We start from the raw sequence: 27823 nt of genomic DNA on the forward strand, positions 1-27823 counted from the left end.
TAAAAAGGAAAAACCTCCTCACAGTTGCCTGCAAACCATTCTGGACTTTCATATATATATATCAGTTCACATATTGATGCGGCGAGCCCGTGTGCACAGCCGTTGGGCACTTTGCTCCACTCTTGGCTTCCGAGTCGAGGCAGGCGTATCCTGCATCAGAGCTTTATTATAAGATGGAATGTGAAAAATCTCGAGTTCCGATACGTTGTTCATACATGACAACAGTAACAATTTACCATGTACGCTGCACTTGCTAGCGCAGAATATCTCACCCACAGAAGCGCAGTGGTTCGGAAATACGCAGGGATGGGCGGAACCAAGAAAATGACTTTTTGTTGGTGTTCTGGCAACGACATTTAGCAACGCTCCTCCATTCGCACGCCTTTTGGCAGATCTATTAAAGCAGCGTTTCTTTCTTTCTTGTTTTTCCAGATAACGAAGCTAAAAATAGACAGCAATCCTTTCGCAAAGGGCTTCAGAGATTCATCAAGGCTGACAGACCTAGAAGGGTAAGCTGCGCAAGAATTCCTCCCTCTGAATGTGCACCCATGCAGTGCATGTTGTTTGGCATGGACAAGCTCAGTTCGTTGCCTTGGTAACGCAGCTTTTTAGGCGCACTTCCGCGGTCCTCATGCTCAGAGTGAAGTGAAAACATAGTTTTTTCTGACTGCTAACCATTTTTTTTTTTTTCTGGAAGGCTTCCGCTTTCCAGAAAAAAAAAGTGTTCGCGCCAACGTTCGTGCTAAAATTTCGACGCAAACGTTTGTTGTACAGCGTTCCGGATGGTGTCACCCGATTTCTCGTTGAATATAGCTTACAAGTGCTAGTCAAGTTGGAGGCTAGCTTGCGACAGAGATTCGAACCGACGACATACGCACCTTCAATTGTATGCCTCCCCAGACTTTCCTATCAAAATCGTGAAGCAACCGTTCGTCGTACAGCGTTCCGGGTGATGGTGGTGGTGTCATGCGTGCGTGTGTATGTATGCGTATGTGTGGGTGGGTAGTGTCGTACTTCGAAAAAACATATAAAAATAGATCCATCGCCTGAAATTAATTCATTTCGCAAACCGCAACCAATCTTGTACGTCTGCGTTCACGACATTCTTTCGCATTTCACACGTACGCAGCCTTAAGTGTATCTGCCGAATTATTCTTTTTTTCTGCCGTTAAGTACATCAAGCATGGCTCACAAATGATCATCTTTGCCGTGCCTAGGTTAGGAGCCTTACCCGTGTGATTGATATGCTTCGCGAGCACTGCCAGTTCGTGACGGTGTAAGGAAGGAGCGTAAGACTTGTGATCGTGGAAAGCGATGAGCACTTGCTGCGAGAATGCTGCTCAATATGCGAATTAGTGATGTTTCATGTCTCAGTCAAAAATTCCCTTACGAATCCCTATTCTGGGCACTTTTTCACAGCAGCAGTTTGGGAAATTAGTGCATATTTTCCTGCGTTATAATATAGTATTTTTTCTTCATTAATCCACGCTCTTCGTCAGGGTGGAGACCAAAGTGCAGGAATTCGCCAAGTGCTACTCGTTGCACGTGCTTCTATTTTCTTTTCCGCGCACGACCACGTATTTCAAGCAGAGACAAGCCGTGAGAAAAGGCCGCCGTCACCACCTAAAGCTACGTGTTAATAGAAAAAGTTGTTAAGAATCAGGTTTCAACCTTTATACTGAGCCAGAATGCATTTCTTATTACAGCTTCCAATAGATCGAAACTCTAACCTCGGGAACTGGAAAAAAAAATAAAGACAAGGTAGCAATGTCATATAGGTCCCCGAACGACAGTCCAAAGCCGACAACTTGCAAGCTATAAAGGTGACCGGCAAAGCGTATCGCATTTCGCTGATGCGGCAGCACCGTGAGAAACCTGTCACCGGAGGCAGGGCTGTATCCTTGATATTCTTTGGTTGGGAGGGATGCGCTTAGTGAGAGGAGGATGGTCAGAGAAGGGGGACTGTCAAGGGGTCAGCGCAACGGAGCTGCGCGGGGGAGAGGGAGGGAGAGAACAGAAGGAGACGGGTCGAGATTGGAAAAAGGGGAAAGAGACGAAGCATTAGAGAGAAGAGACGCGAACATAAGGGAAGCCCAAGGGAACCGCCTTCTTATCCATATATTTATGTTCGGCAGACAGCCTAAACGTCCTCAGCGTCACCGATGTCGTTCATGAGAGAGATTTAGCGTGCCGGAGACGTACTAGCGGACACGTATACCTGTTTTACGTCCGCCTGTTGCGCACGCGCAGTGGTCCTACCAGACCACGCCCTTGCCATTGCTCATGCGCAGCTCCCGTGCGTAAAACCGGTATACGTCTCCGGTATGCTAAATCTCTCTATTAACTGCAGGAGCTTATCGACCCAGTATGAACTATAGCCAGCCTAAAAAATTTCCTTCCTTTTAGAATTCATTAAAATTCCCTTAAGGCCCAGTTTTAGACCGAAAATTCCCTGAAAAAGGGAAAATTCCCCGAATGGAACATCTCTGAAGCAAATCACATTCATAGCAGCGTCATTTCTGAGCGTTAATTTCTCGGAGGTTAATAATGCGATTTCTTTTTCTTTTTTTCAGTGAATCTGTGGAGACTTTGCTCCGGGAACACGCTTTTCGACATTCGCCGTTTAGGGCCTTTATGACCGGAGATCTACCGCCGGAGCACCAGTTCTTCGCAACTGCAGGTGGTACGTGAACCGTATATGCTTGACTCACGAGTTCCAGAACATCGCGTTCCAATCCACGTTGAAAAAAACTTCAAATGCTTCAAACTCATAGTTACACTATGAAGGAGTACAAGAAAAATAAGCAAACCCGCGCCGCACCAGTCTAGTCACTCTTCTTCAGTCAAACTTTAATTCCGCAGAAGAAGCCGATAGCCTTCGTTCATGCATGTTGTTAAACGACGGGCATTGCACACACAGGTGCTACCACACGGGTTCAGCGGCTGCAGCAGAAGCGGAGTGGGTTGAGTGGAGAAGGCTTTAAATACACTACTACTGATGTAACCTTCCTCAGGAACAAGTTCTGATGTTCAGAAAGTGTTGCACTGTCTGCGCGGTCGTCTGCACTATGCGACAACTAGTACGCGCGCAAGCGCACTTTGACTCTTTGAATCAGTTTACTTCGCGTCGTATAGTGCGGGTCATTTTCTGCATTGCGGTGCGTTGTTAAACTTCGAGAAAATTAAACGTATTTTGTGCCGTGCATGTGCGCCATAAAGTAGGAAACAGCGCGAAAAACGAACATGAATGCGAGACTAACACACACGCGTATGCGTTCGTCTCGCAGTAATTGCCCAGTTTTTGCACTTTTGCCGACTTCCCTGAGGCACCAGACGACCCAGATCACCACACCTCTCATGTGTGTAGTGAGCCTGCATGCGTCTTCTTTCAGAACTCATGTGCCTTATCGCGATGCAAATTAGCCGGCTCACAGACGTAGCCGCAGGCCTACGAATCTGCGGAAAGGCTGAATTGTATTGCGTAAAGGACCCCTGTAGCCCTCCTAACATCTTCCTGTGTTCAGTGGAATCCCTCACCTCTGTTCGTTCAGTGGCGTGTGTTTGCGTTAGTTTAAAAAGTGCAATCATTGGCCAGCCTTCTCGTAGGAGAGGAGAGAGCAGCGTGTTCACCAAGGTCCCCTTTAAAAAAAGTCGTGCAGTGTTCATAATTTGCCGAGCAACGGGGCGCGTTGTACGTGTTTCATTGGGTGTGACCCTAGGCAATGCCCACCTAAAATGAAAAAAAAAAAAAAGCCTGACGGGCAGATTTCCCTCATCGGAATGCTCGCGCATGTAATTCTTTCAAGAGCTGAGTAGGAGACGACCAAATACGAGGAACATTCACCAAGTTTGCCCTTTTCGGCTGCAACTTGCTTTTTAAATGAATGATTTGAAGAATGCTACGTTCAAATACAAGTTTTGGAATACCGCTTTTCCAGGAGGACATCGATTTTCGATGCACTACGTAGTCTTGAACACAGCATGCAACTCATGGTAGTCTGACGTTATCACTTCCCATCTGTCTGTATTTCTTTCTCTTCCCGACACATTTCTCCGGCCGACCTCTCCACGTCCCCCCCCCCCCCCCTCCCCAACTCTCGCTTTGCGACCGATCCTCCACTGCAGTCACTGCTCGCCGCCGTAAAAAAAAAAAAAAAAAATGAGGGCGGCTGCCTTGCTTCATCCACCTTACATCCAGGACTTCGTGCCAATGTACTCCTGGCCCCAGATAAAGGGAACGTACGACACTGAGGTCACCAATGCCATGTCCCTTTTGTTCACAGCCGCCCTCAGTCTTCTACGACGGCGTGGTCTTTCTGTTCCCCCGATAGGATAGCTGCTTTATGAAGGCTTCACCAAAGCCCGATGACCGCGGTGCCCATGCGACACCCGAAACGTGGCACTGAGCGCGCGCGCATGTACGCAGCAGCACTGGGCCGGCTGCCGACGGGCAGCGAGCTGCTGTTGCTGGCCAACGGCGCGTCCCCGTGGAAGATGCCCGCCATGCCCATGGCCATGGCCGACCTGACGGCGCTCATGAACGCCCAGCAGCAGCAGCTGCACGCGCTGCCCGGCCTCTACCTGGGCTTCCCGCGCACCCTGTTCCCGCCCTTCCCGGTGGCCGGCGCGCCGACGACGGCGCCCGTGCCGCCGGCGCGCTCCCCGTGTCCACCGCCGCCCACGTCGCCCACGGCCACGGGCCGCGCGGCCCCCAGCGCCAGCTCGCCCGGGCCGCCGCTGTACCCGCCGCGCACGTCGGCCGCCGCTGCGTACCCGGGCCTCAAGTTCCACCCCTACTTCCACCCGAGGCTGCTCGGCGCCGCCGCGGGACCGCGCGAAGGCAGCCCCGTGGAGTACGACGCCGCTGCGCCGCAGGTGTGAACGGTGCGCGGTGCCAGCTATCCAGTGTGCCCGGTGCGCGCCAGTGTGTGCCAGTGCAATGAACAGACGACGACAGTTCCGCATCTGTACAGTCATGACCATGTCAAGAGCTTGGAACTAAACCGCATCTTGCCCTTGACAATGGTACACGATTCCCGGCGCTTATATCGTCACACAGACACGGCGTGATGTATAATGATGCTAACGTACGCCGTTGTTTTCGAGGGTGTCGATATTTAGAACCTTGCATCGTGTGCGTGGAATCGACCTGATTTTTTGTTTTTTTTTTTACTGTCATGTGTGCACAAAGTAATGACGTGTTTGTATGCCTCAGCTTTTGATAGCTTGGCACTGTTACGGGTGGACTATTATTATCATCGGCTCATGCGCCGTTTTAAATTTCACTTTGTGATGACTTCTCTCTTGTTTGTTTCCTGAAAATGATGCTTGACTGCCGGCACAAAAAGTGCGTTCTTGTTGCGCATTCTGCCTGAGGGAACGCAGCTCCAGCGTCCCGAGCGATGCAGCTCCTTAAAGAACTGTCGAGAGTTGGTGGATATTCGATTCATTTTTCTCTTCGGGCGGTGGAGGCTGCGATGGAGGCGCCTCCTGGGATGTCCATGCACGTGTGGTGCACAGTTCCCGGCTACCGTAGTTTCCTGCATCGAGACTATAGGAAGAAAAAACCATTGAAAGAATCTATCATATCCTGTTTTACGCCAACACGATGTTCTGGCTTCCATCTTCAATTTACCTCGGGTGTCTTCACTGCCTGCTCGGAGCCCAATGTTTAGGATGACATCGAAATCACACTCCTTGTCTTTATTTAATGTAGCGCGGAGTTCTTCGAATTTTGGCGTTTAGGTTAACTTCGCTGCCTGCGTGTTAAAATTGAAATGGTGGAGAGCGGTGCTACATTTACCTTTAGCCGAGCAGCAAACTGTGGCACTTAATTCAAGGTGGCGACGCAGCTGCCGGTTCACATTCGTATATTCAATGCAAAAATAGCTTCAATTAGTCGCATATAGCTTCAAAAATGGAGCTGTCCAATACCGTTCCATGCGACGTCGCGTTTTCCAGTACCGTCGCTACCAAAAAAAAAAAAACAATTAAGAAACGGTGTTAAATAATGACGACGACGGAAGCAGCGAAAGATGAAAAAGGGAATCCCTCTTTCGTTTCCTTGTCGCTCGCCTTTGAGTGCTAAATACGTTCGCCTCACTGAATTATTTTCGAGATTATGTCACGAAATCCACAAAAGCGACAAATTGCCACTTTATGACGAAGTTTTACGGACCTTGCTCCATCCACTGTCAGTTTTTGTCAAGTTTTTTCAAGAAACAATATGACACCTGCATTTTTCATTTTGCAGTCAGCCACGCGCCACCGCTGTAGCAATCCTTTGCTTTTTATGCATTTCTTTATACAAGCTTTGTTACAGGCCTGCGTTAATGAGGCTCACCTCTAAGCTTCTCTTCGTCCATTTCTTTCTCCCTCCATGCAAACGTCTTTAAAACCTCCTTTTTGGGGAAATTTGTTGTGCTGGTTCTTGTACGAGTTAGCACATCAACTTTGGCCAACGCAGTCCCACCGCTCGAACGCCCTTCCGTGATGCTGATCAGTCTAGCTTTCGTCCCCAAAGTCAAATGATCTTGATGCATGGTGTCGTATATCGGCAGCGTCCTCAGACGAGGCGCGGAAGGGGCCCCGGCTAATCGCCAAACGAGAGCGCAACAGTGTAGGTACATCTTTTCGAAAGTCCCGAGTCAAATGCACAGACCACGAGTCCCGCCCAAGTTTAGCTCCCACCATTTCGTCAAGAGGGGAGCCATACGAATGAATCCCGGGCATGCGCAGAAGCACTCCAGCCATCTAGCCGGCACTGCAAGTTCACGGTTCTACTTGTGCCAGCTGTCAAGCTCGGTATTCGATTTAGCTTGCGGAGGGCGACACTCTCCTTTCACTAGTCAGTATAGTTTGCCGCGGAAAAGACTATCTCTCGGAAACGCACCACGCACGACGCGACGTGGCTGCGCCGCTTTTTATGTCGTCACACTTAAAGTTCGTTCCTGTTCACAGCCTTGCGCCCGGCGGCGCCAGTCGCCGTGCGAAGGAAGCACTCCTGGAAAATCAAAATGTTAAGCACGAACAGGTGAGACGACATGCTCAAGCTGAGCCACAGCCTGTCGCATCCTTTTTTTCAATGGGCTGTACTTAAACAGAATCCCTCATAGGCGAACGTGTGTGTGTATGTGTGTGTATATATATATATATATATATATATATATATATATATATATATATATATATATATATATATATATATATAAACTGGTGCGACGAATGCACTAATGAACCAGATGTTATATACTTATAAAATGGGCTGACACACGCCTAAAGACATAAGCAAGAGTGTACTGGCATTTCGACTGGAGACCAGTCATATATATATATATATATATATATATATATATATATATATATATATATATATATATATATATATACACACGCACGCACACACGAGAGCAGTTTCTCGGCGACATGGTTCGCTATTGTGTTTTTCAGAGCACTTGTCCCGCTCGCACAGGGCTTTTTTTCTCCCTTCTCCGGGCATGCACTAAGTCTTTTCATAGCAAATAGTCAATCACTGCCTTGGCTACTGAACCTCTCCTCCGTTAATCTCTTTTTTGGGCGTTTTTGCTAATACAAATCAAGGGTCGGTATCCCACTGAAGTAATGTGCGTGCAGCAGCCAACTCTACGCCTGTGGCCGTACGGCGCGCACGTCAAGCATGCTTGCCAAGCTGAGTGGCATTTGAACGCGACGGTGTTAGTGATAGCAAGTAAGGTGACTTTGTATACCGGGTCTGGCAAGATTAAGTGAAGACTTCCTAAATAAAACCGTTCGCGCGGACAGCTACGCCTTGTCAAGCTCCGATCGCGCTCAGATTATTGTGCCGTTTTTGTTTAATACCACGTTCGCCGACGTACACCGCGCCTGGTTTGCCCACGAAATAATAGAAATGCGGTATGAAACATGGCGACGCGATAAAGGGCCGTGACAGAGCTCTAATGACAACTTGTACTGAGCACGTCCATAGCGCTTTTTATTATTTTTTGCGGACAAATCAGGCAAGTAGTGTCGTCAAACGCGGTATCAGAGAAAATAGAGTATAAACTGTCGCATCCGGTTGAGCGGAACGCGAAAGACACAGCGATTGGTGCAAATAAAGCTTTTTAGGAGTTTCCAAACCATTACTTGAGGCTCAGTGCATTACGAGGAACTACAGAGTGCAAAAACAAAAAAAAAACTGTGTTCTGTACATACGTTTTTATGCATTATCGATGGTGTCACGCGGTGGTATCGAAACTGACTTGTCTTTTCGCCGCAAACCACAGTCAGCGACAATGGATGCATTTGTAAAATATATATTTTGTGAATAGTGTTTGTAGATGTGCCGTTTTTCCGATTATGAACGCATACGGAAATTTCAGGCGCGCAGTCTGTTTTTCATGTCAAGGTATAAGCATTTTTTAGGCACCTGTTGACAACATGGAGCAGAAACACTGTGACATAAAAACCAATAAACATGTACTTTTTCGCAACGAGCACTCTTCTTTATTTTTCGGCCGTTACCCTCGTGTGTGCGCGTGCACGTTTGCAGCGTTGCAAGAAAATGTTTCAGTGAAGCAAAGCTGTCTTTAGCCAAATCTTGAGCTAGCTGAGACGAGGCGAAAATCCTACACACGCATGTGTTAAATTTCATGGATGGCTGAATGCACGCAGACTAGGAAACTATAAATATTAGCAGAATATGTGTCCTCTTTTCGCATGGCACATACCTATGAGGAAAGGGATGGCCAGGGTTCGGTTCCAAAGGAAATGATTGTAGAGATTTAGAGGTAAAGGGAGGCTTTACGCGTATATGAGCAAGACTCAACAAAAAAAAAACAGAAAATGAATTGAAGACGAGATAGAAAATCAAAAAGTTGTTCGGAAGGAAATAATGAAAACAAGAACAGATAAAAATGTGACAGAATCTGGAACAATTTCCGGTATAGTTAAGAACGCAATCTGCCGGTTGCTATGATTAAGTCGTGAAGGTACTCACAAACCCGGTTCAGTGATGCTTAACCCCTGGCACTCGCGCGGAAGGAGAGAAGGATCGGAGCTGACAGAGTGAGGCCTCACCTCACCCTGCGATGTGCACCACCAGGTAAGCTTCCTCTCAAGCGCGAACTGCTGGTAGGACCGTATATGTAACGCTCTAGTGATTCAACTTCCCTGCACGATTCGCAAAAGTTTGTCGGTGTGAACCCACACCTGCATGAATAAAAATTTAAGCGGGGGATTCTGCGTCGCATGAGTCATCGACACCTCAGTGTCAATGGACTTTGTGGGCATTGTTTTTTGTTATTGCACCGTTACGCTTCTCACGTACCCAACAGAAGCCGCTTCCGTCGTTTGCAACTGAAATTGTTCCAATTTAGCTTTGCCTGTTAAAACTGAGGTCACAGATGAAGACTTAAAAAACCCCTTTGCATAATGAGCAACAAGTTTAAAATAAATGAGGAAATTTAGGTACCACAACCAGTTATTGCACCCACTGTCGGCTCCGCACTTTGTAATAAGAATTAGATGACTGCATACCCACCTGTGTGCTCAAAATACGTCACAGTTATACGATTTCATGCGACCGAAGAAAATGTCTGTGAGCAATTTCTTTGCCTTTGTTTCGGCATTTGCACCGCTCGCCACGCTGGGTCAAAGCGAACACAGCCGATACAGATTTGGGCGAACACCGAAAGCCACAGGAGAGCTCTGGAAACAGATGCAAAGACGAAAATTTTTTAGTGTCTAGTGAATTTCGAATGGCTCGGCAGGGTTTCGCGTGCAATAGAAGATTAGTAGCGTCGTGATGCTCATATGTGTTAGGGTGCAATCAAATTGAATGCCAAATCCTTCTATAGTCGGATACAACTTAAGTCTGCGATGAAGCTTAGCCCACATTCAGGACTGGCACAAAAAATTCCTCCAGGACAAAAAGTCCGCTGTAACAACTTTTCTTGCTACCTAAACAAGAAGCCAATCACAAGGGAAAAAAAATGGAAGTCCTAGAATTTTGATACGTGGTTTGTTTAGTGTAGTCAGACATTAAAAAGCTGATGTCGTCTACTGTTGCGATTGGTCAGCGGAGTAACTACAGGACGCCACAGACCGTGACCCTGTGTTACAAACTGCTATTTTTTTTAAGCTGTATCCTACTACAGCTGCAGCAACGTCAGAATTCGTTGCCGTCCGGCCGAATTTATTGAAGCAAATATCATGCGGATAGCCGAGCGCTCCACCACAATGTACGAAGCCATTTTTTTTGCCTTCCTAGCTTGCCCGAGCAGGGCTTTCAACACGCAAAACAGCACAACGGGCGGGTGAGCTCGACATGCAAGGTGCTCTGCGTGCCGTCTGTCACAAAAGGAAAAAAAAAAGTCAAGGCCGCGTGGCGGCCTTTGCCGCATAACGCACACGTGAAAAACGACAGTGTGGTCAGTAGAAGGCTGTATAGTGACAAACGGTTATTGGGAAAACTCTCACGTTGCCTTATTTCACAAGCTCATTCCGCTCCGCGTTGTGGAGCATTCTGCCCTTTGTTGTTCGAAACCATAGTGGAACAATTTGTCTGGCTCGAAACAGACGCCCGATACGCAAATGCGCGTCAGCTGCGACAGTGTCTTTCTGTGACGGTAGCCTTAACTGATCGACAAAGCTCCTGCATAAGCACTCCAGGCGCCAGTCAAAGCATGAACTTGTTGCGGTTCCAGCGTTCTTCCCAAAAGGAAGAAAATACTTGGCACTCTCTACCGACGAATATTGGCCAGATACAGTCTCATCAACATTGCAAGATGACGATGATGGACTTTTATGGCGGCAACGGCAGCTATGGCCAAAGAGCCTCGTGGCACAAGGTATCTTCGTCTATACTAGGTGGCGTCAAAGACCTATTTCCCAAGCATTTCACCCCAGATAAGCCGAGCACCAGGCCAGGAGAAAGTTTGTACCCACTGTTTCGCCGGTGGGTACCAGGCGGCACAGAGGACCGAACCCCGCACCTCCCGTATGCGAGCCAGATGCTCGAACCGCTAGGCCACTGCTGCGGTACTCAGAAAAAAAGCGATTATCTGGCTTTTTCTGCCTTTAATTGACGTTTGTCAGGCAGCAGAAGAGACAATTACTGCTGGGAGAATTGGATTTAAAAATCTTCCCGCCAGTCGATTCAAACTCGTGACGTCCTTACTGTCCTTACCGAAAAGGACGGATTTCCGTCTAGCGTAGCCGCGTAGCCTCTACTATCCATCAAAAAAAAAGAAAAAAAATCGGCGTCGACGCACGAATTTTAGTTTCGAAATCGGGCGGTGATGGCAACACCTGTATTTCGTTTTTTCTTTTTTTCTTTTGTAGTTTATAACAGCTCCGCTTTCGGTGAAAGCGGTCTCTCAGTGATTACCACTATCGATGCAGGCCAACTTCAGTTAGTCCTCGGTGTCCCTTTCACGGTACATACACTAAGGAAGGCAGGCACTTCTTCGCACACGGAGTGCGATTGAAAGACCGGAGGAAAGCTGAGCGGCGCTGTGCTCGAGATGACGTACGGTCCGTGCCTGTGGTGTAGGCCGTGCCACCGCGGCGCTGGCCCATTGAGGCACCTCAAGACGACTTTCCTTCCTCCATGGAGCGCCTAGTCCGGATTCGTGGCGCCCTCTCTGCACAGCATAGCAAAATAGCGCTTCCGTAGACGGCTGCTCCTCGAATACGTGGCATCCCCTTTGGCATCATTATAGCAATCATTTATGGTGCCTAAATGGTGCCCAATGCCCGCGGCCTCCGTGGCACTTGGTGCGCGGCGACGCGCAAAACACCGCGACAGAAACCAAGAACACCCCGCCACCAAGCTGCGATAGCAGAGGCGCAACGTCGCGTTTATGGAGGAAGGAAAGCTCAGGCGAGAGCCTCGCTATCCGAGCTGCACGCCAAAAAATGTGCCGGAAGTCACGCGCTTTCGCAAGGGCTACTGGGAGTCTTTGGCCGACAGTGCAGCCAATGGTAACGCGAGACACAGCGGCGTTGTACGCTACACTGTCTGCTGTGCATGCCCAAGCGCGCCGAGACGGCGTCCAAGCAGGAAGGAGCGGCTTCAAAAAAATGTGACGTAACCGCCTCTCGAGTTTTTTCTTCCCTCCATGGCCACGTTACACAGTCGTGGTAACCGTCAGCCATTTTTTTTCCCTAGCTCCAATATATTTCCTACCTCCACGGGTTAATAATATTGACCAAATCGGACTCGCCCTACCACCTGCTAGCCTTCCTGGTTAGCTCAGTTAGTAGAGCGACTGCCCCGCATAGGCGGTTGTTCAGGGTCCGTTCCCTGGACCAGCACGAATTTTTCTTCAGCCGCGAAGCTTCTGACAAAGCTGCATACATTTCCTTTGGAGTCGCATGGCTGCGCTCAGGTGGACACTAATAAACAACTACTTCCTAATTTTTCTTGGCTTTTCCAAACTATAAAACTGGAGCCGCCGCGGTGGCTCTGTGGATATGGTGCTCGGCTGCTGACCCGAAAGACGCGGGTTCGACCCGGCCGCGATGGCCGAATTTCGGTGGAGGCGAAATTTTAGAGGCCCGTGAACTGTGCGATGTCGGTGTACGTTAAAGAACCCCAGATGGTCGAAATTTCCGGAGCCCTTTACTACGGCGTCGCTCATGGCTGAGTCGCTTTGAGACGTTAAACCTCAATAAAACCAAAAAAAAAACGAAAATCCGTCCAACCATCCATCCGTCCGTCAGTGGTGTAGGTGAGCCTTGAAAGGCGGAGATGCGAGGCTCTTGCGGGACTAACGTCCGCTTACCATGACGAGTGCTCGCGACCAACAGCTTCCGACCAACATCAACAACTACCAAAACATCCGACCAACACGACACCTGTAGAACAGCCTATTCGTGGTAACACAAACAACAGGGTTGCCCGCAAGAAACCCCGAGGCCTGGTGAGCTGCTTCGTAGACGTTGCCAAGGCTTATGACCCTTATAACAGCGTCCCCCACGAACCGCTATTCAATTGCATGTCGGGCCTTGGAATGCCGAATGAGTGCATCGACTTGCTGCGCCGGATCTACACTGACAACACAGTTGCCTGCTTGAGCGACGCCCGCTCAGAGCCCATGTCCAAGGACAAGGACCTTAAACAAGGCTCCCCATTCTCTCCACTGCTCTATGCGATGTACGTTGCAGGCCTTGAACCTGCTTGTAGGCCTTTCTAGAGTCAGGCCTGAGTTTCCCGTTCCACTATCTCTACAATGGAATACCGGACGTTAGGATCCTGCCAGACCTGGCATATGCAACAGACATTGGGCTACTTGTAGAGAATGTGGACGGCCACCCTAGCCGCCACCTAAGTTGGGTGATTGAGGCTTCAGTTCAACGCCAAGTCCACTGTGCTGCAGCGCGCGGGCCCCCACACGACAGTGCTGAGGTGACCCTACCTTAAAGGGCCACTGCCCAGGGTCCGGACATTTTTGAAAAACAAGCTCACTGCATAGATGAGGCATCGAAGATAACCTCTGCAAAATACTAGAGCCATGCGCGCCCCGAAAAGCTGCGAAAATTCAAATCAAAGCCCGCTCGTTCTTTCCTTCAACAAAAACGGCCCGCCCCACTACTCTGAACCCCGTTGACGTCATGGGGGGTTACTTTCGCTAAAGGCACTCCATTGGTGCATCGTTCTGACTGACGGGAGAAGGTTGGGCGTAGCCTTGGCGTCGCGTCGTCTGCACAACGCTTTCCGCAGCGCCTTGTTCTGGCTCATGCCTACAAACCCGCATGAAGGAACAAAAAAAAAAAAACTGCGGAGGGAGCGTGCGGCGACAGCCTTGAACCCTAGCCATAAAAAGTAAAAAAATAGTAAAACTGAGGGAGTTGGTTCGCCCCCCCGCCGTGATCACGTCACGAGACGCTCTGCGTGCGCGCTCCCTTCTCAGTTTTTTTTCTTCTATGCAAGCCCCCCAAAACAAGGTTTTAATTAGTAGTGCAGCAGAGCCTTTCCCTCGCTCGCCCACTTGATCGCTCCACACAGACACCGCTTATCCTTCATGCATCTTGCGTACGCCTTGACTCCAATGAACGACATAGGCTTCGGAGCGGAGAAAAGACACAAACACACAGAACACAAACACACATGAAGAAAAGCAAACGGGCGGTTGCCGGGCCCGCACTTCCCCGTGTGTTTCGAACAGAACCGACTTCCACCCCTCCGCTCGTGAAGCGGTGGGGAGGCCTAAAAAAAATGAAAAGGTGGCTCGCTAACTGGGAATGACAAACATGTATGAAAGGATGCGCTCGCTAACAAGTCTAGGTGGTCGAGCCGATCGCGCCTCTCGATCGTTCAGTGTGCGCGCCCGCAGCGCCCCCCCTCCCCTCGAACAGACCCAGCAGCAAAAACCAAGAAAAGAATTCTATTGAAGGCGGGGCCATGACGTACCCTGTGACGCACTCCACAGACACCACGCCTCCGGCTTACGTCGGAGAACGAAGGGGTGAATTTGCCTTGCCGAGCCTACTCGACGAGGAGCGGGAGAGTGAGTGAGTGAAGAAACTTTATTTCCGCCAGAAGAAGACCCGTGCCCCTCCGGGTCCGCACGCAGGCGTCCGGGGAGGGGGATGCAGCCGTTGCAGCCCCATAGATAGCGGCGTCACAACATAGTTCCGGCCTTCCGGCAGGCTTGCCGCAGGTGTTCCTCATGGGCCTCTAGTAGTACAGTGCGGATATGACGATGACGCTAAGATACCGGTAATAGATAACCTGAAGTACGGATCACCTTAAAGGGCCCCTGCCCACCCCCGGGCAGCAGACACACTCTACCTCTCTTTGAGCGAGCCTCATCTCCTTCCATTCCCTCCTCGAAATTCTTCTCTCCCGTGATACCAATACCTTTAATAGCATCACGGGAGAGAAGAATTTCGAGGAGGGAATGGAAGGAGATGAGGCTCGCTCAAAGAGAGGTAGAGTGTGTCTGCTGCCCGGGGGTGGGCAGGGGCCCTTTAAGGTGATCCGTACTTCAGGTTATCTATTACCGGTATCTTAGCGTCATCGTCATATCCGCACTGTACTACTAGAGGCCCATGAGGAACACCTGCGGCAAGCCTGCCGGAAGGCCGGAACTATGTTGTGACGCCGCTATCTATGGGGCTGCAACGGCTGCATGCTGGTCCGCGAAATCAGGAAAGTTGTATATGTGCCCGCCTTAACTTTCACTCTGCGTATCGGCCAAAACACGATCCTGGCTAGAGCGCGGCTAGCGCGAAGTGGGCAGAAGCTCTGGGCTGCCATGGGCGAGTGGCCGTAAAGGCCATACAAGGTGACCTCGGCTCGTCCCCGGCACATTCGAAGCACGCGAGAAACCTTCGAAGGCAAGTCGAAGGGAGGTGAAGATGGCGCCCCCACGCACGCACGCACAACGGTACATTTTCGGAAAGGAAGATATACTGCCGACGCAATAAAGAAAAACACTACCATACTCTAACCCCGAGTGGGATTCCAGCCAGTGGCGGCTCAACAAAGAAGCTTTGTTTACCGATGCCTTAGGCTACTCGGCCATCTCCGAAGCTTCTTTTTATTGTTGTCGCGTGGAATATGAGGAACCTCCCTGACCCTCCTCATGCTTTAGTTGACCGAGTCGAATTCAGTGGTCTCGGCATACGGCCAATGTACCCCTCCCTTAATTCGCCAACACTTCAAAATTCCGCAAGGCGCACACGTCAAGAAAGGGCATCCAGTCAAGTGGTAGAACATGCGCAGAATATACTCTCTAAGCAGAAAGGAGTAAAAAGGGAATAAGCTGTCTTCCAGGGCACTCCCTTTCAAAAAAGAGAGTGCGCTATAGGACAGCTCTCTCCGTTTTTACTCCCATATAGGCGTATTCGTGTGTAGAGTGTATCCCCTTCCATCGGCGCCGACAAGCGGGGGGGGGGTTGGAGTGCTCGAGCTCCACCCCCGAATTTTTTCCAGGGGGTTTTAGCTTCTATATTGCTGTGAATTGACGTTCCCCTCTGTAATGTGCTCTGTATCCTGAGAGTAAAATAAATATATTTTGCAAACGAGCATGGCCGGAGGAGGGCGAATGAAAAACAGAGAGGGTGCTAACTGCCCCCCCCCCCCCCGGCAAATTGAAAACTCGACGCCTATGCCCTTTTCGCTAAAATGCCCTGTTCTCTGAACTGTGACCTCGTTGAACGCAATGGTCCTGCGTTTTTATTCACCATGCGGCTTTTCCACACGCTAAGCAGTCCTTAGCACGAAAAGTTCACACGGAATTCCGGAGTTTTTCATCACAAGCAGAAATCTTAGTGTAAGGCGGGACCTCAACGTACTTTTTAAGAGTCTGGTGAAGTATGTCCCAAACGAACATAGCATCTCAACAGAACGCAAATAATTTCATTGTTCAATAACCTGTCTTTGCTCGCACAGGTAGCAATTCACTGACCACGGCACAAACGGCCCCTTAGCGCGAAGGCACTCCTAACGCGTAAGGTCCACGTTTGAAGTCTAAAAAAGGTTTATGCGGCCTGTTGAATATACATCCGCTAATCGCGCTTTAATACACCGGTATCAAGAAAGGTTATAGGTAAGGCTGCTGGTATATGGGCAGAGGAAGTAATGACCGATCAGAAACTTTGCCATTTGCCTTCTGGAGAGGCCGTACAGGTTATGGTTTATGGGCTATGGGGTTTAACGTCACAAAGCAACTCGGGTTGCTTTGTGACGTAGCGACTTGGCAGTAGCGACGACGCACGGAAAACAACGCCTAACGCTCCGTTTGCCCGGTTCCGCAGGTCGTTCCCGCCCCTTTGCATCGACAGTTTCTAGCCGACCGAGCATTCCCTCCGCTTGGACGCGCTGCCCTTTACCGGACAACCGGCACCAGGGGACGTAATCGTCACCGACGAGGGGCGTCTGCTATCACCAGCAGCAGTGACGTACCGCGACCCGGATATAAAACCGCTATCGCTGGCTACCTTCATCACTTGGCAGTAGCGACGACGCACGGAAAACAACGCCTAACGCTCCGTTTGCCCGGTTCCGCAGGTCGTTCCCGCCCCTTTGCATCGACAGTTTCTAGCCGACCGAGCATTCCCTCCGCTTGGACGCGCTGCCCTTTACCGGACAACCGGCACCAGGGGACGTAATCGTCACCGACGAGGGGCGTCTGCTATCACCAGCAGCAGTGACGTACCGCGACCCGGATATAAAACCGCTATCGCTGGCTACCTTCATCACTTGGCAGTAGCGACGACGCACGGAAAACAACGCCTAACGCTCCGTTTGCCCGGTTCCGCAGGTTAGTGCTTGGCATTTACACATAGAAATTTTGCATTTCTTGTCCGTCGCCGCTGCTGCCAACTGGTGTGTGCCCTGTTGTTCTGAAAATGTCGAAAGACGCGGCAAAAGTAAAGGATGAAATGCGAGCCGATCTGTCAAAGTTGAAAGAAGAGATAAAGCAGGAACTGAAAGCTTCACGAGAATCTGTCGAACGAAACCTGCGCAATGAAATCCGAATAGTTCGCAATGAGCAAACTGAGATGATTAAGAGCATTGACCACGCGCATGCTGAAATTGAGGACCTAAAAAGGGAACTAAAAAATGAAAAGGAAAAGAACGCCAAGTTGGAGCAAGTAACCAACGAATTGAGCGTGGCGTGTGCTGCTCTGGAAAAGCAGACAAAGGAGCTTGAGAGAAAGCTTAATCATGCGGAACAGTATTCACGAAGGTCGAACATTGAAATTAAAGGTGTCCTGAAGCAAGACGAGGAAAATGTTCTTAATCTTGTTACAAACCTTGGAGATGCTATTCATGAACCTATCACTGAGTCGGACGTAGCGTGTTGCCACCGAGTGCCCACTCGTGACCCTAATAATTCAAACATTGTTGTTCAATTTAAATCCCGTGTAAAAAGGGACGCAGTGCTGGAAAAGGCGAAAAAAGTACGTCTGACAAATGAGGACATCAGTGTAGATTGTTCTTTGCCAACTTCACCACCGATTTATGTCAATGAACACTTGACACCAGACAACAAAAGGCTTCTAGGCGCTGCGATTGCGAGAAAGAAGGAGGTCTCGTGGAAACATGTGTGGACGAGGAACGGCACTATTCTAGCCCGCCAAACTGACGATTCTTCGGTGGTTCACATTTACTCACAAGCAGACTTATCGAAGATGAATTAGGGACGCCGTAAAGCAGCACACGTGGAAATGGCTCTTCTAACATTGCCAATGGAGGAATCGCCCCTTTTCACACCTTCACAGCTCAACGCATATTTTTCCCAAAACAAAGACAAATGCTGCCAAATCATACATTTGAATATGCAATCGGCCGTAAATAAAGCTGACCAACTAACAAACTTTTTATACAGCTTAACCTGTCCCTTCGATGCCATTCTATTGACAGAAACATGGTATCGCTCAGACGTTGACGTCATCCATCTTCCGGGGTACAGATCATTTTTTCTTAATCGTACTACGAAGCGGGGCGGAGGCGTAGCAATGTTGATCAAAGAAAACTATTCCTGTGACATTTTATCTGATCACTGCTTAAGTAACGATGACATAGAAATGCTGACAGTTAGGTGTGGCGGTCAAGCTTTTTGCGTTGTTTATCGTCCCCCACATGGCAATACAGCCAATTTTTTTGGCAGCTTCGAACACGAGTTATCTTTTCTTTCTGAAAACTTCTTGGCGTGCATCGGGGGCGATTTCAACATAGATATGAACACAAGCAGTTCAGTGCAAGAGCGCATGTTAGTCACCATACAAACAGCTGGCTTCCAAAATGAAATCCGCGGACCTACACGTGTTACCTCACATTCTTCTTCTTCTTTGGATTTACTAATCACCAATCGCGAGGATGCGTCATTTGCCGGTCGTATTGCGATAGACATTAGCGACCATCTTCCTATCTTCGTCCGTCTTCAAAAAGAACCTTCCGCAAAGACAGCCTTGAAAGTCCGTCGACAGCTACTTTCCCAAAGCCGCCTTGACCATTTCAGGAACAGTATTTCACTTGTGAACTGGAATCCTGTTTTCCAGCACACAACACCCGATGAATCATACAGTGAGCTCCTTCGGCTCTTTCTCCCAATTTATAATGAGTGTTTCCCTATCGTTGAGATAAAACCTTCAAAAAAAGCACGAAAGCCATGGATGACTGCTCGCTTGGTACGACTGGTAAAAAAGAAACACAAGCTCTTCGCGACTTTCATAAAAAGTAGAGCCCCCGCAGTGTTAGCCACTTATAAGTCGCTAAGGAACCGCTTAAACAGCGAAATTAAATCATCTAGGACTGCCTACTATAATAACTTGTTTAATGCGCATCTCTCAGACCGCCCGAAAGAAAAGTGGAGACGCCTAAATATTCTGCTAAATCGAAATAACCAACATCAGGACCTCGCGAGCCTAGTTATGCATGGCAAGGAAATCGCTGGGCCGTCCCTTGCAAATGCCTTCAACCAATATTTCACTGAAGTTGGATGCAGTCAGTACAATCCAGGTATGTCTAGATTTTTGGGCAACAGGCTAAACGAATCGATGTTTCTTGAACCAACCGACGAAGCTGAGGTTTACTCGGTGTGCAAAAGTTTAAAGAACACGACAAGTCTTGACCCAAGTAATATTCAAAGTTTACCTGTAAAATACGTACTACCTTTGATCGTGCCATGCCTTACACATGTTTACAATACCGCGCTTCGCACAGGACGTTTTCCCGCTGCCATGCAGGTGGCCAAAGTTGTGGTTATTTATAAAAAAGGTGATAAAAACGTTCTAGGAAATTACAGGCCAATATCTGTACTACCTTTTTTCTCCAAGGGGCTAGAGCGAATAATGCATCGACGTTACTACAATTTCCTACAGAAGCACTGATTAATAGCCAACTGTCAGTATGGATTCACAAAGCATAGATCAACTGAGCATGCTCTGCTTGATCAAAAAGAATACATATTAAATAACTTCGAAGCTCAACACCTCACCTTAGGCGTCTTTGTAGACTTTAGCAAAGCATTCGATACACTGAATCACGAAACTCTGTTTAAAAAACTCGACCACTACGGTATACGTGGCCACGCCCTCTGCCTCATTCAATCGTATTTCAGTGCTCGTCGCCAGTATGTTGCTTTAAATCACTGCTCTTCGGACTTGTTAGCAATAACAAACGGCGTGCCCCAGGGCAGCCTTCTGGGGCCGCTCCTATTCAACATATATATTAATGACGTATGCAACATCAGTAACTTAGTTATATGCTGACGACACCAGTCTATTTTTGTCCTCACCTGACATCAAGGAACTAACTAGCACCGCAAATACAGTTTTGTCATCATTATCTGAGTGGTCATCTTTGAACTCATTAAAAATAAACAAACTAAAAACTAAAGCTTTATTGTTCCATCCGAAGGGGCAGCATATAGGCAGTGTGCCACCACTCTATTTCGACAACGCCCCCATTGAGTACGTGGAAACCTTCACATTACTCGGAGTGGTATTTACTGCTACTATGTCGTGGGACGCTCATGTAAGCAAAGTGTGCCTATCCCTTTCCAGATATATTGGGATAATTTCGCGAAATAAGCATATTTTACCCGCCAAAACTAAGCTGAATCTGTACTATGCGTTCTTTTATTCTTATGTATCGTATTGCTTCCTTGTATGGGGACAAACCACAGCATCTAACATCCAGAAGCTTCTAGTACTGCAAAAAAGAATACTTCGCGTAATTGCTAATGTACCGTATGATGCTCCGACACGTCCTATCTACCAGCAATACAGAATGATACCCGTAACAAGAATGTTCGATTACAGGTTTGCATCCTTCTATAAAAAAATAATAGCCGAAGACGACACATTTCTTTCTAGCATTGTGACACTTACACCACATCGGACACCGTATATGACACGACAGCGTATCATCTATTCATTACCACGATGCAGAACAAACTATGGCTTTTCCACACTAAAATACATTCTTCCCAAATACTTGAACACGCCCTTTTACGACATGTTGCTCAGCATGTCTGTCTCGGCTATTCGAAATGTGTTTGCAAGCTAGATCCCACGGTATGCGTACCCATGTATAGAATTCTATTGCATTGAACCGTAAATGTTGTGTAAAAATTTTATTCTGTTGTGCGGAAATACTACTTGTCCATGCAAAATGAAAACAGTTTCCTTTCATGCATTTATTTAAAAAAAGTTTCTTTTTATGCACGTATTTAAAAAAAAAATGTTTCCTTTTATGCATATATTTACATGCCTTGTCTCTCCGTCTACCTTGCGTTGTTACCAGTGTATGAAGTAACCATCATAGTCGCTACCAAACTGCCTCTTTGTAGGGGTGGCGAGGCTTGTCAAGCGGTCGTAATGACTGCTTTTTTCTTGCCGCCCTCAGTTTTTGTAAAAAAAGCTGAAATAAAGTGATTGATTGATTGATTGATTGGGTTAGGAGGGACGCCGTAAAGGTGTTCCAGGGACAACCACGATCATGTCCAAAAATGACAAATGAGCACTTGGATGGATGGATGATAACGGCTTTACCTTTTGTATCGGGCGCCAGCTTTCGCCACCTAGCCTATACTTCCGCTATTGTTAATTGATTTTTCTTTTCCCTTTCTTTCAATTTCGCTCTAACAATGTCTAGTTTGGCTATCCTTTTCCCCTCCAAATTCACCCCACCCTTGATTTCCTTCACCAATCTTCCAACCTCCCCTTCGTCAATGTCACGCCTTTCACATCCACTCGCCCGTCTTCCCCAGCAAATCCCAGCGCTATCTCTATGTCTGCTGCTGTCCCCTCTGAGAGGGCTGGATGGAGTTCTGCGCACCTCCAAGTGTTCTATGGTCTCCGTTTCCGTTTTACAAGCAGAGCACAAAATATCCACTTCTTCAAATTTGGACCTATACATTTTTAGTCGCCTAATAAGCACAGTTGCCAAGAGGGGGAGGTTGTGGTTCTGACAAATAAAGCCACTGAAACAAGCTGGTGGACAAAAAGTGCACGACAGATTCAACAGACTCTATCAAGACAGCAAAAAATGCTGTCGACGCATCGGCTTCCTTTGATAGCTCCTCAGAAAAGTCACAAAAATTCAGTGTGGCGCATTTACGTTCTTCCATCGGCCAATGCAGCACTTGCAAAAGTGCCACAACGAAGATATTGCAGATTTGTGTCCGGTCTGACACAAAGTGTTCCCAACCCATTCAAGCCTGCTTTTTTTATCCCCCTCTTAACAGAACAAAAGATTGCGACGATATCTGCATAGGCCAAAAACTTAATTTTACACCGTAATCGGGATAAGCCACGATTAGCTGTGTTTCTGAAGATAACGCGAGTTACAAAGGCGATGTCGAACAGGTGATTTCAATAAAATATGTTCGGCAAGCTCATGTTGGAGATGTGCCGCTGGGGGGACGTGACTAGCAAGTCGGTTTTGAGGTGACGGAAAGTGTCCTGTCAGCATACACCTGCGGATACAGAACAGCATCCTCCTTCAATAGTGTGCGCTAACGTAGAGGGCGCAGACGGCGGTACTGCGGCGCCCGCGTAGGAAAAATCCCCGACTGACACGAGCTTCAGGGGAGACCTATTACTCGCGCGACGGGGTACCCGAAACTGCTGAAGCTGAAGGGATTTGTATACAAAATCAACCAGCTTTACACCTTATGTACCTCATCAGATTGATTCTAGTGCATACGTACATAGCCGATTTACACTAATTTTGAGTTCATTTGATTTCGCGGCTCTTGCCGCAAATTCCCATCTTTTTGCCGCGGACAGTAAATTAAAGAGAGTGAAGTGAAAACACCTCGTGCTGAGTATATTTTGCATTTTTTATTTTATATACCAGTGTCACACAGAGGAGTAAAGAGCATAATAAGGTTGATTAAAAGCCGCCTGCGTTCATAATTTTTTTTGTCTGAACCTGTTTGAACCGGTTCGGTCCGGTCCGAACCGGTTCTAACTGGAACGAGATGTTGCTCCGGAGCCGAACCCGGAACTGAACCCGAAAAAATTCCGGTTCGACACCCTGAGTGAGTTAATTGTGTAGGCTAATACTTAAAAAAAAGGAATAAAACAAATCCGTATCCGCTTCTTTCGCGAGGAAAGCGCAGCACATTCCTAGTAGGCAGCGCCGGCCCTTAGCCTAGCCATAAAAAAAAGGGAAAAAGTTGGTCCCCCATAACGGCTAGTGGTAGGTTTTATAGTCCCATTAGTCCCGTGGGGACAACTTTCGTATCCCCAAAGTGTGAAAGAAGGAAATGGCAATAAGCAAAAAAACTTGCCTTGCGGACATACTTTTAAATACTGACTACAAAGCGAAAGCGCACTCCTATATGCACACCTTAACCACATTTGTGCTAACCGTGGTGGTAGCCATTACGGTAACGCCTCCTGACAGCCAGTCATTGCTCTGAGGGCCAAATACAGGGCGTATTAATCGGGCGCTTCAGATCAGTGATTTTATTGACTGTTGGCTTCTTTCGTGAGTATTTACAAACCAAGTTGATTCTAACCAGTTCGACAATGGCCGCCATTACCATATTAGCATGAAATTAAAGCTTGAAGGCAGCAATATTCCTGCAACGCATTCAAGGATTTGGATTACGGCGGTTTAACGTCCCAAAGCGACTCAGGCTATGAGGGACACCGAAGTGAAGGGCTCCGGAAATTTCGACCACCTGGGGTTCTTTAACGCGCACTGACATCGAACAGTACACGGGCCTCTACAATTCCACCTCCATTGAAATTCGACCACCACGGCCGGGATCGAACCCGCGTCTTTTGGGTCAGCAGCCGAGCGCCATAACCATGCACTGAGCCACCGTGGCGGCATTCAAGATCAGGGTGCTTAAAAGTACAAAAACTTACTCTTTAACCAGATTTCAATGGTTGTCGAAGCAGCAAGACAATTTTATATTTGTGTGTGTGTGTGCAAGCATTCTGGCAGCAGCACAATGACGCCACACAAGGTGAACACAACCTCCCTGGAGCACTTTACCCACCTGCTTGAGAAGGCCGGCCACATGACATCAAGCTCTCTCCTTTTTTTAGTGCTCAAGCACTAGTTCACTAGAAAAGCTGAAAAACCCGAGGTATCTGCGAAGCCTCGTCCTAAAGTCACTGGACCCTCGACCTTTGACGAAGTGCCAGCGGCGGAGTTCTTGCGCAGTTGCTCCATCAACGCGAGTCCATAAGATCGCTTTCTGCATCCTCAGCTCGCCCCCGATAAACCCGCCCCGCCATGAGGAGCTGATATGGGTGCCTTCGCAGTCTGGGAACCCCGGCAACGAAGCCGACAATGACCACGCCCGAGGTCTTATCAACCGGGTGGCAGCGAAGTCGGGCTATGCCCGGGAGCGCATGCACTCCATCAGTCGGCTGACCCAGGCATATCGCGCCGACCGCCAGCTATACTCCCCATTCCACCAATCCTTGAAAATTACCACCAGACCCGCACCCTACCCTCCCCGTTTGCTCTCCCGCATCCACCCAGGAGCATACACCCCCTCCTGTAGTCAGCGCACCCACCCCCACGCTACTCTTACCCACATTCGCCTTGAATGCTCTGCGGACCCTCCCCTGTGGAGGCCCGGAGCTCTTGACCACTTGGGAGGAATGGGAGACCCTACTGCACTCGACGGACCCGGCCAGGCAGAAGATCACTACTGACCGGGCCGCCCACATCATGGAACTCCAGGAACTCATGAACGTATAGTGCAGTGAGGTCATGCGGAGACCCAGGGACCTACGTGTTCCAAATCCCATGGTCAATAAAGTTATTTCTCTGTCTCTCTCTTGACGCGCTCGGACCGGCGCGTGCTTCATCCATGGAGAGACTGAGTGACCAAGCACTGGCGCGCAGATGCTAAACCCTCGCCTAGTCACGAGCTAACACAGCGGCGAGGCTCCAAGCGAGCGCACCTGCGGCGCCTCTCCACAGTGGGTCACTGCTATGACGTCACTAGCCACACACCTGCTACGCCGGCTCAAGGTCAAACACGCACCAAACTTGACCTTTGGAGTTTTAGAGCGAAAGCAAAAAAAGCTGAAACATGAAAAGGGATATTAAAGTTTTCTTGAACATTTATAAAGCAACAAAGAGGTCATGCATACATTTTGTATGCTGCCTTTGTAATATCAGGACAAGTACTGTAATTTTCCCTGATTAACGATTAATGATACGCTTTTTCACGATTAGGTTACTCTCACTGCGCGTCATTAGGAAACGCGTATGCGTCTTTGGCATTTTCTCCACATGTGGTAGCGGAGGCACAGTGTGTAACATGGTAACATGAATATGTCACGGCAGCCAGAAAGAGGAAACTGGCTTTCGGTAGCACCATTCGTCGAGCGCACGCCGCTGGGTCTGGAGACGCTCGCGTGTCTGGCCACTTGCCACCACCGAAAGCACGGGCGCATACACAGGCACCGCTGGCTTCGTCGTTGGTGCACTACAGCTTTCAAAGCCGCATTACGATTGAATGTGGCCTCTACTTTTTATGCTCACCCCTCATGCTCGAACTGAAGGGGGAGAGGGCAGGCTAGTGGCGCCTCTTCTCCCCCGTCACTTCTCGTTCAGAGGGAGCGGTATCCGGAAGCGAGTCGCAAACTCAACTCGCCTGTGTGAACATCTCATATGTTGCTCGGCGCCCGTCGCTAGTCGGCCAGAGCAAGTCACGTCGCCTTCGCGACTCGCCAGTGTGAACGCACCTTTACGCCAATACAGAGGTTAAGGTTGGGTCGCAACAGACACTGCTGCAATGTACATCTTCGTGGTCGCTCCAAGAACCTCGTAATAAAAACTTGCAAGCATATTCACAAGGCCACATAACAGAGGATATGTAAAACTTGTGCACCATCTTAACACAGAGTTAAACTCTATAATGCAAACAAGCATACAAAATTTATTTCATTAAAATCTTTGATGGCCACGCAGTGAAAAAACAATGAGCACAATAGCCGCTATAATGTACAAAAAGATCACAGTTGTCTCTCTTGGTATGTAGCACTTTGATACTGCCATGTCATTTGGTGTAAAAGCAGCCTGCAAAATGGTAAAAAGATGAACACGCCACATCAGAAAAAAGTGATTACTTTCAGGAACATCACTCTTCACAGGGTATAACATCAAATTTTGGTTGTGTGTTCGTTCTGTGAAATGATACGCAAAGACATTACTAAACACAAATTGCCATACGGAATTCACTTGTGTCCGGAAAATATTTAAAATTCAATTTATTCTCTTGCACTGTTTTGGTTTCAACAGCCAAACAGTGATTATGGCTTCAAGTTGACTTTAGATCGTATGAAATATAAGAAAACTACAATAGTTCATTTGTTGTCATTCCAGCTTTTGGAGCAGACTGCTGTAAGGCTGGAATAAATTAAAACTATGAAGTAGCAATTATAACGCAGTTATTTGTTTATCTCACGCGACCTGAGGTCAACTTTGATGCCACTGCCACTATTCAGCTGCTGAAACCGAAAAATCATGTGAGCAAAAATTCCATGTGGCTATCCATGATGATAGTGAATTTTTATGGCGCAAGGGCATCTGCGGCCAAAGAGCGCCATGGCACAAGGTATTTTCGTATTGCTCAAGGTGGGGTCAGAGACCCATTTCCCAAGCATTTCACCCTAATTAAGCCGAGCACCAGGCCAGGGGAGAAGCTTGTACCCATAGTATCACTGGTGGGTACCCGGCGGCACTGGGGATCGAACCCTGCACCTCTCACATGCGAGGCGGATGCTCAACCACTAGGCCACCGCTACGGCCATGTGGTGATCCATGTATACTGATGTTTACATGCCTTTTCAAAGTTTAAAACATGCAGCCAAAGATTTGAAGAAAAAAAAAATCCTGGATACGTGCCTGACCCACTCAACCAAAGCAAGTCCTTTAAAATCAATCTATGGAAATATTGGAAGCGTAATGCTACAAACTGAATAGATGCAGCCTACAACTTTTCACTTGGCACATTAGGTATTAGCAGCCAAGTCTGGTTTTACAGTTAAACGTGCGACATATGTAATGTGTATGGACAGACAGCATAATCTGATCAGTGTAACCATTACAGAAGGAATTAATTTGAAGCTAAACTGTATTTGCATTTGAAGCCATGAAAAAATTGATCAGCTAAAAGAGCACACCAGCATTATCAAAGATTAGTGCTTCTAGAAAGGCTAGCTCCAAAAAAAATATGCTAATATACATAAATTACAGGTATTACAACAATACTGAATACTTTCACATGCCCCTTGATGTCAGAAGGAAGGCGGATGAATTAAAGAAATAAAAATGAAAAAAAAACAATGAAATCGGGCTAATTTGAACTTCCATTTAATTCAAAATAGCACAAAGGGTGTCGATGAACTCATGTTTATTTCAGCGAGAGTAAACGCCCAATTCTGTGATAGGAATACATGGAAGCAAAAATTTTCAAAGCAGTTTTCTGATTTCACGGAGCACCTGTGGTGTCGTCCCATCGTGAAGTATAACCAAATTCACCCTAGAGCAGGTTCTGAAAGCAAGTGTCATTTTGAAGGCGATGTATTTTTAAAACACAGCATTAAGTGCGTGTGGGGGTGACTGCCAGCTGGGGCTACGGAATGGGAGAGCGGCTCACTGAAATACATGCAAGCAAAACTTTCAGAAATATTTTTCTCGTTCCCCAGAGCACCACACAAGTGGCTGTTTGTTAACAGTTGGCAAGTGCTTTGAAGAAGAATGTAACAGAGTATGTCATGTCATTTCGAAGCTATTCTTTTAAACGCCACGATAAACGTGTGTATGAAGCCAGCCATACCCCCAAAACGCGTTCTATCCACTGGGTGTTTCCCCAAATCGCAC

General features: G+C 48.0%; 3 protein-coding genes across 6 annotated transcripts in view; 2 read left to right on the plus strand and 1 right to left on the minus strand.

Moving 5' to 3' along the window:
- LOC149350602 (T-box transcription factor TBX20-like) overlaps positions 1-27823 on the plus strand; it is a 141974-nt gene that overhangs the window by 87831 nt on the left and 26320 nt on the right. Inside the window, exons 5-7 of one of the 3 annotated variants that reach the window (XM_089579651.1) lie at positions 433-509; positions 2574-2683; positions 4427-8489. In XM_089579651.1, coding sequence (XP_089435777.1) covers positions 433-509; positions 2574-2683; positions 4427-4881 — 642 coding nt within the window. In that variant the 3' untranslated portion in view covers positions 4882-8489. Of the gene's footprint in view, positions 1-432; positions 510-2573; positions 2684-4426; positions 8490-27823 lie in introns of those variants that run through there. The other 2 variants (XM_089579652.1, XM_089579653.1) reach the window with 2 other exon arrangements.
- On the plus strand, positions 20362-21025 carry LOC149350604 (uncharacterized). The gene has a single exon (XM_089576906.1). It carries the CDS (start codon positions 20474-20476, stop codon positions 21023-21025), a length of 552 nt encoding a protein of 183 aa, XP_089433032.1. The 5' UTR covers positions 20362-20473.
- The window catches only part of PGAP5 (Per1-like protein PGAP5), a 40337-nt gene continuing 38371 nt past the window's right edge, over positions 25858-27823 (minus strand). For both annotated transcript variants that reach the window (XM_089579655.1, XM_089579654.1), the window contains exon 10: positions 25858-26017. In XM_089579655.1, coding sequence (XP_089435781.1) covers positions 25886-26017 — 132 coding nt within the window. In that variant the 3' untranslated portion in view covers positions 25858-25885. The remainder of the gene's footprint in view (positions 26018-27823) is intronic.

The sequence above is a fragment of the Amblyomma mixtum genome, chromosome 3 (genome assembly GCF_055824585.1).
Source record: "Amblyomma mixtum isolate Tamu chromosome 3, ASM5582458v1, whole genome shotgun sequence".
Classification (NCBI taxonomy): Eukaryota; Metazoa; Arthropoda; class Arachnida; order Ixodida; family Ixodidae; genus Amblyomma; species Amblyomma mixtum.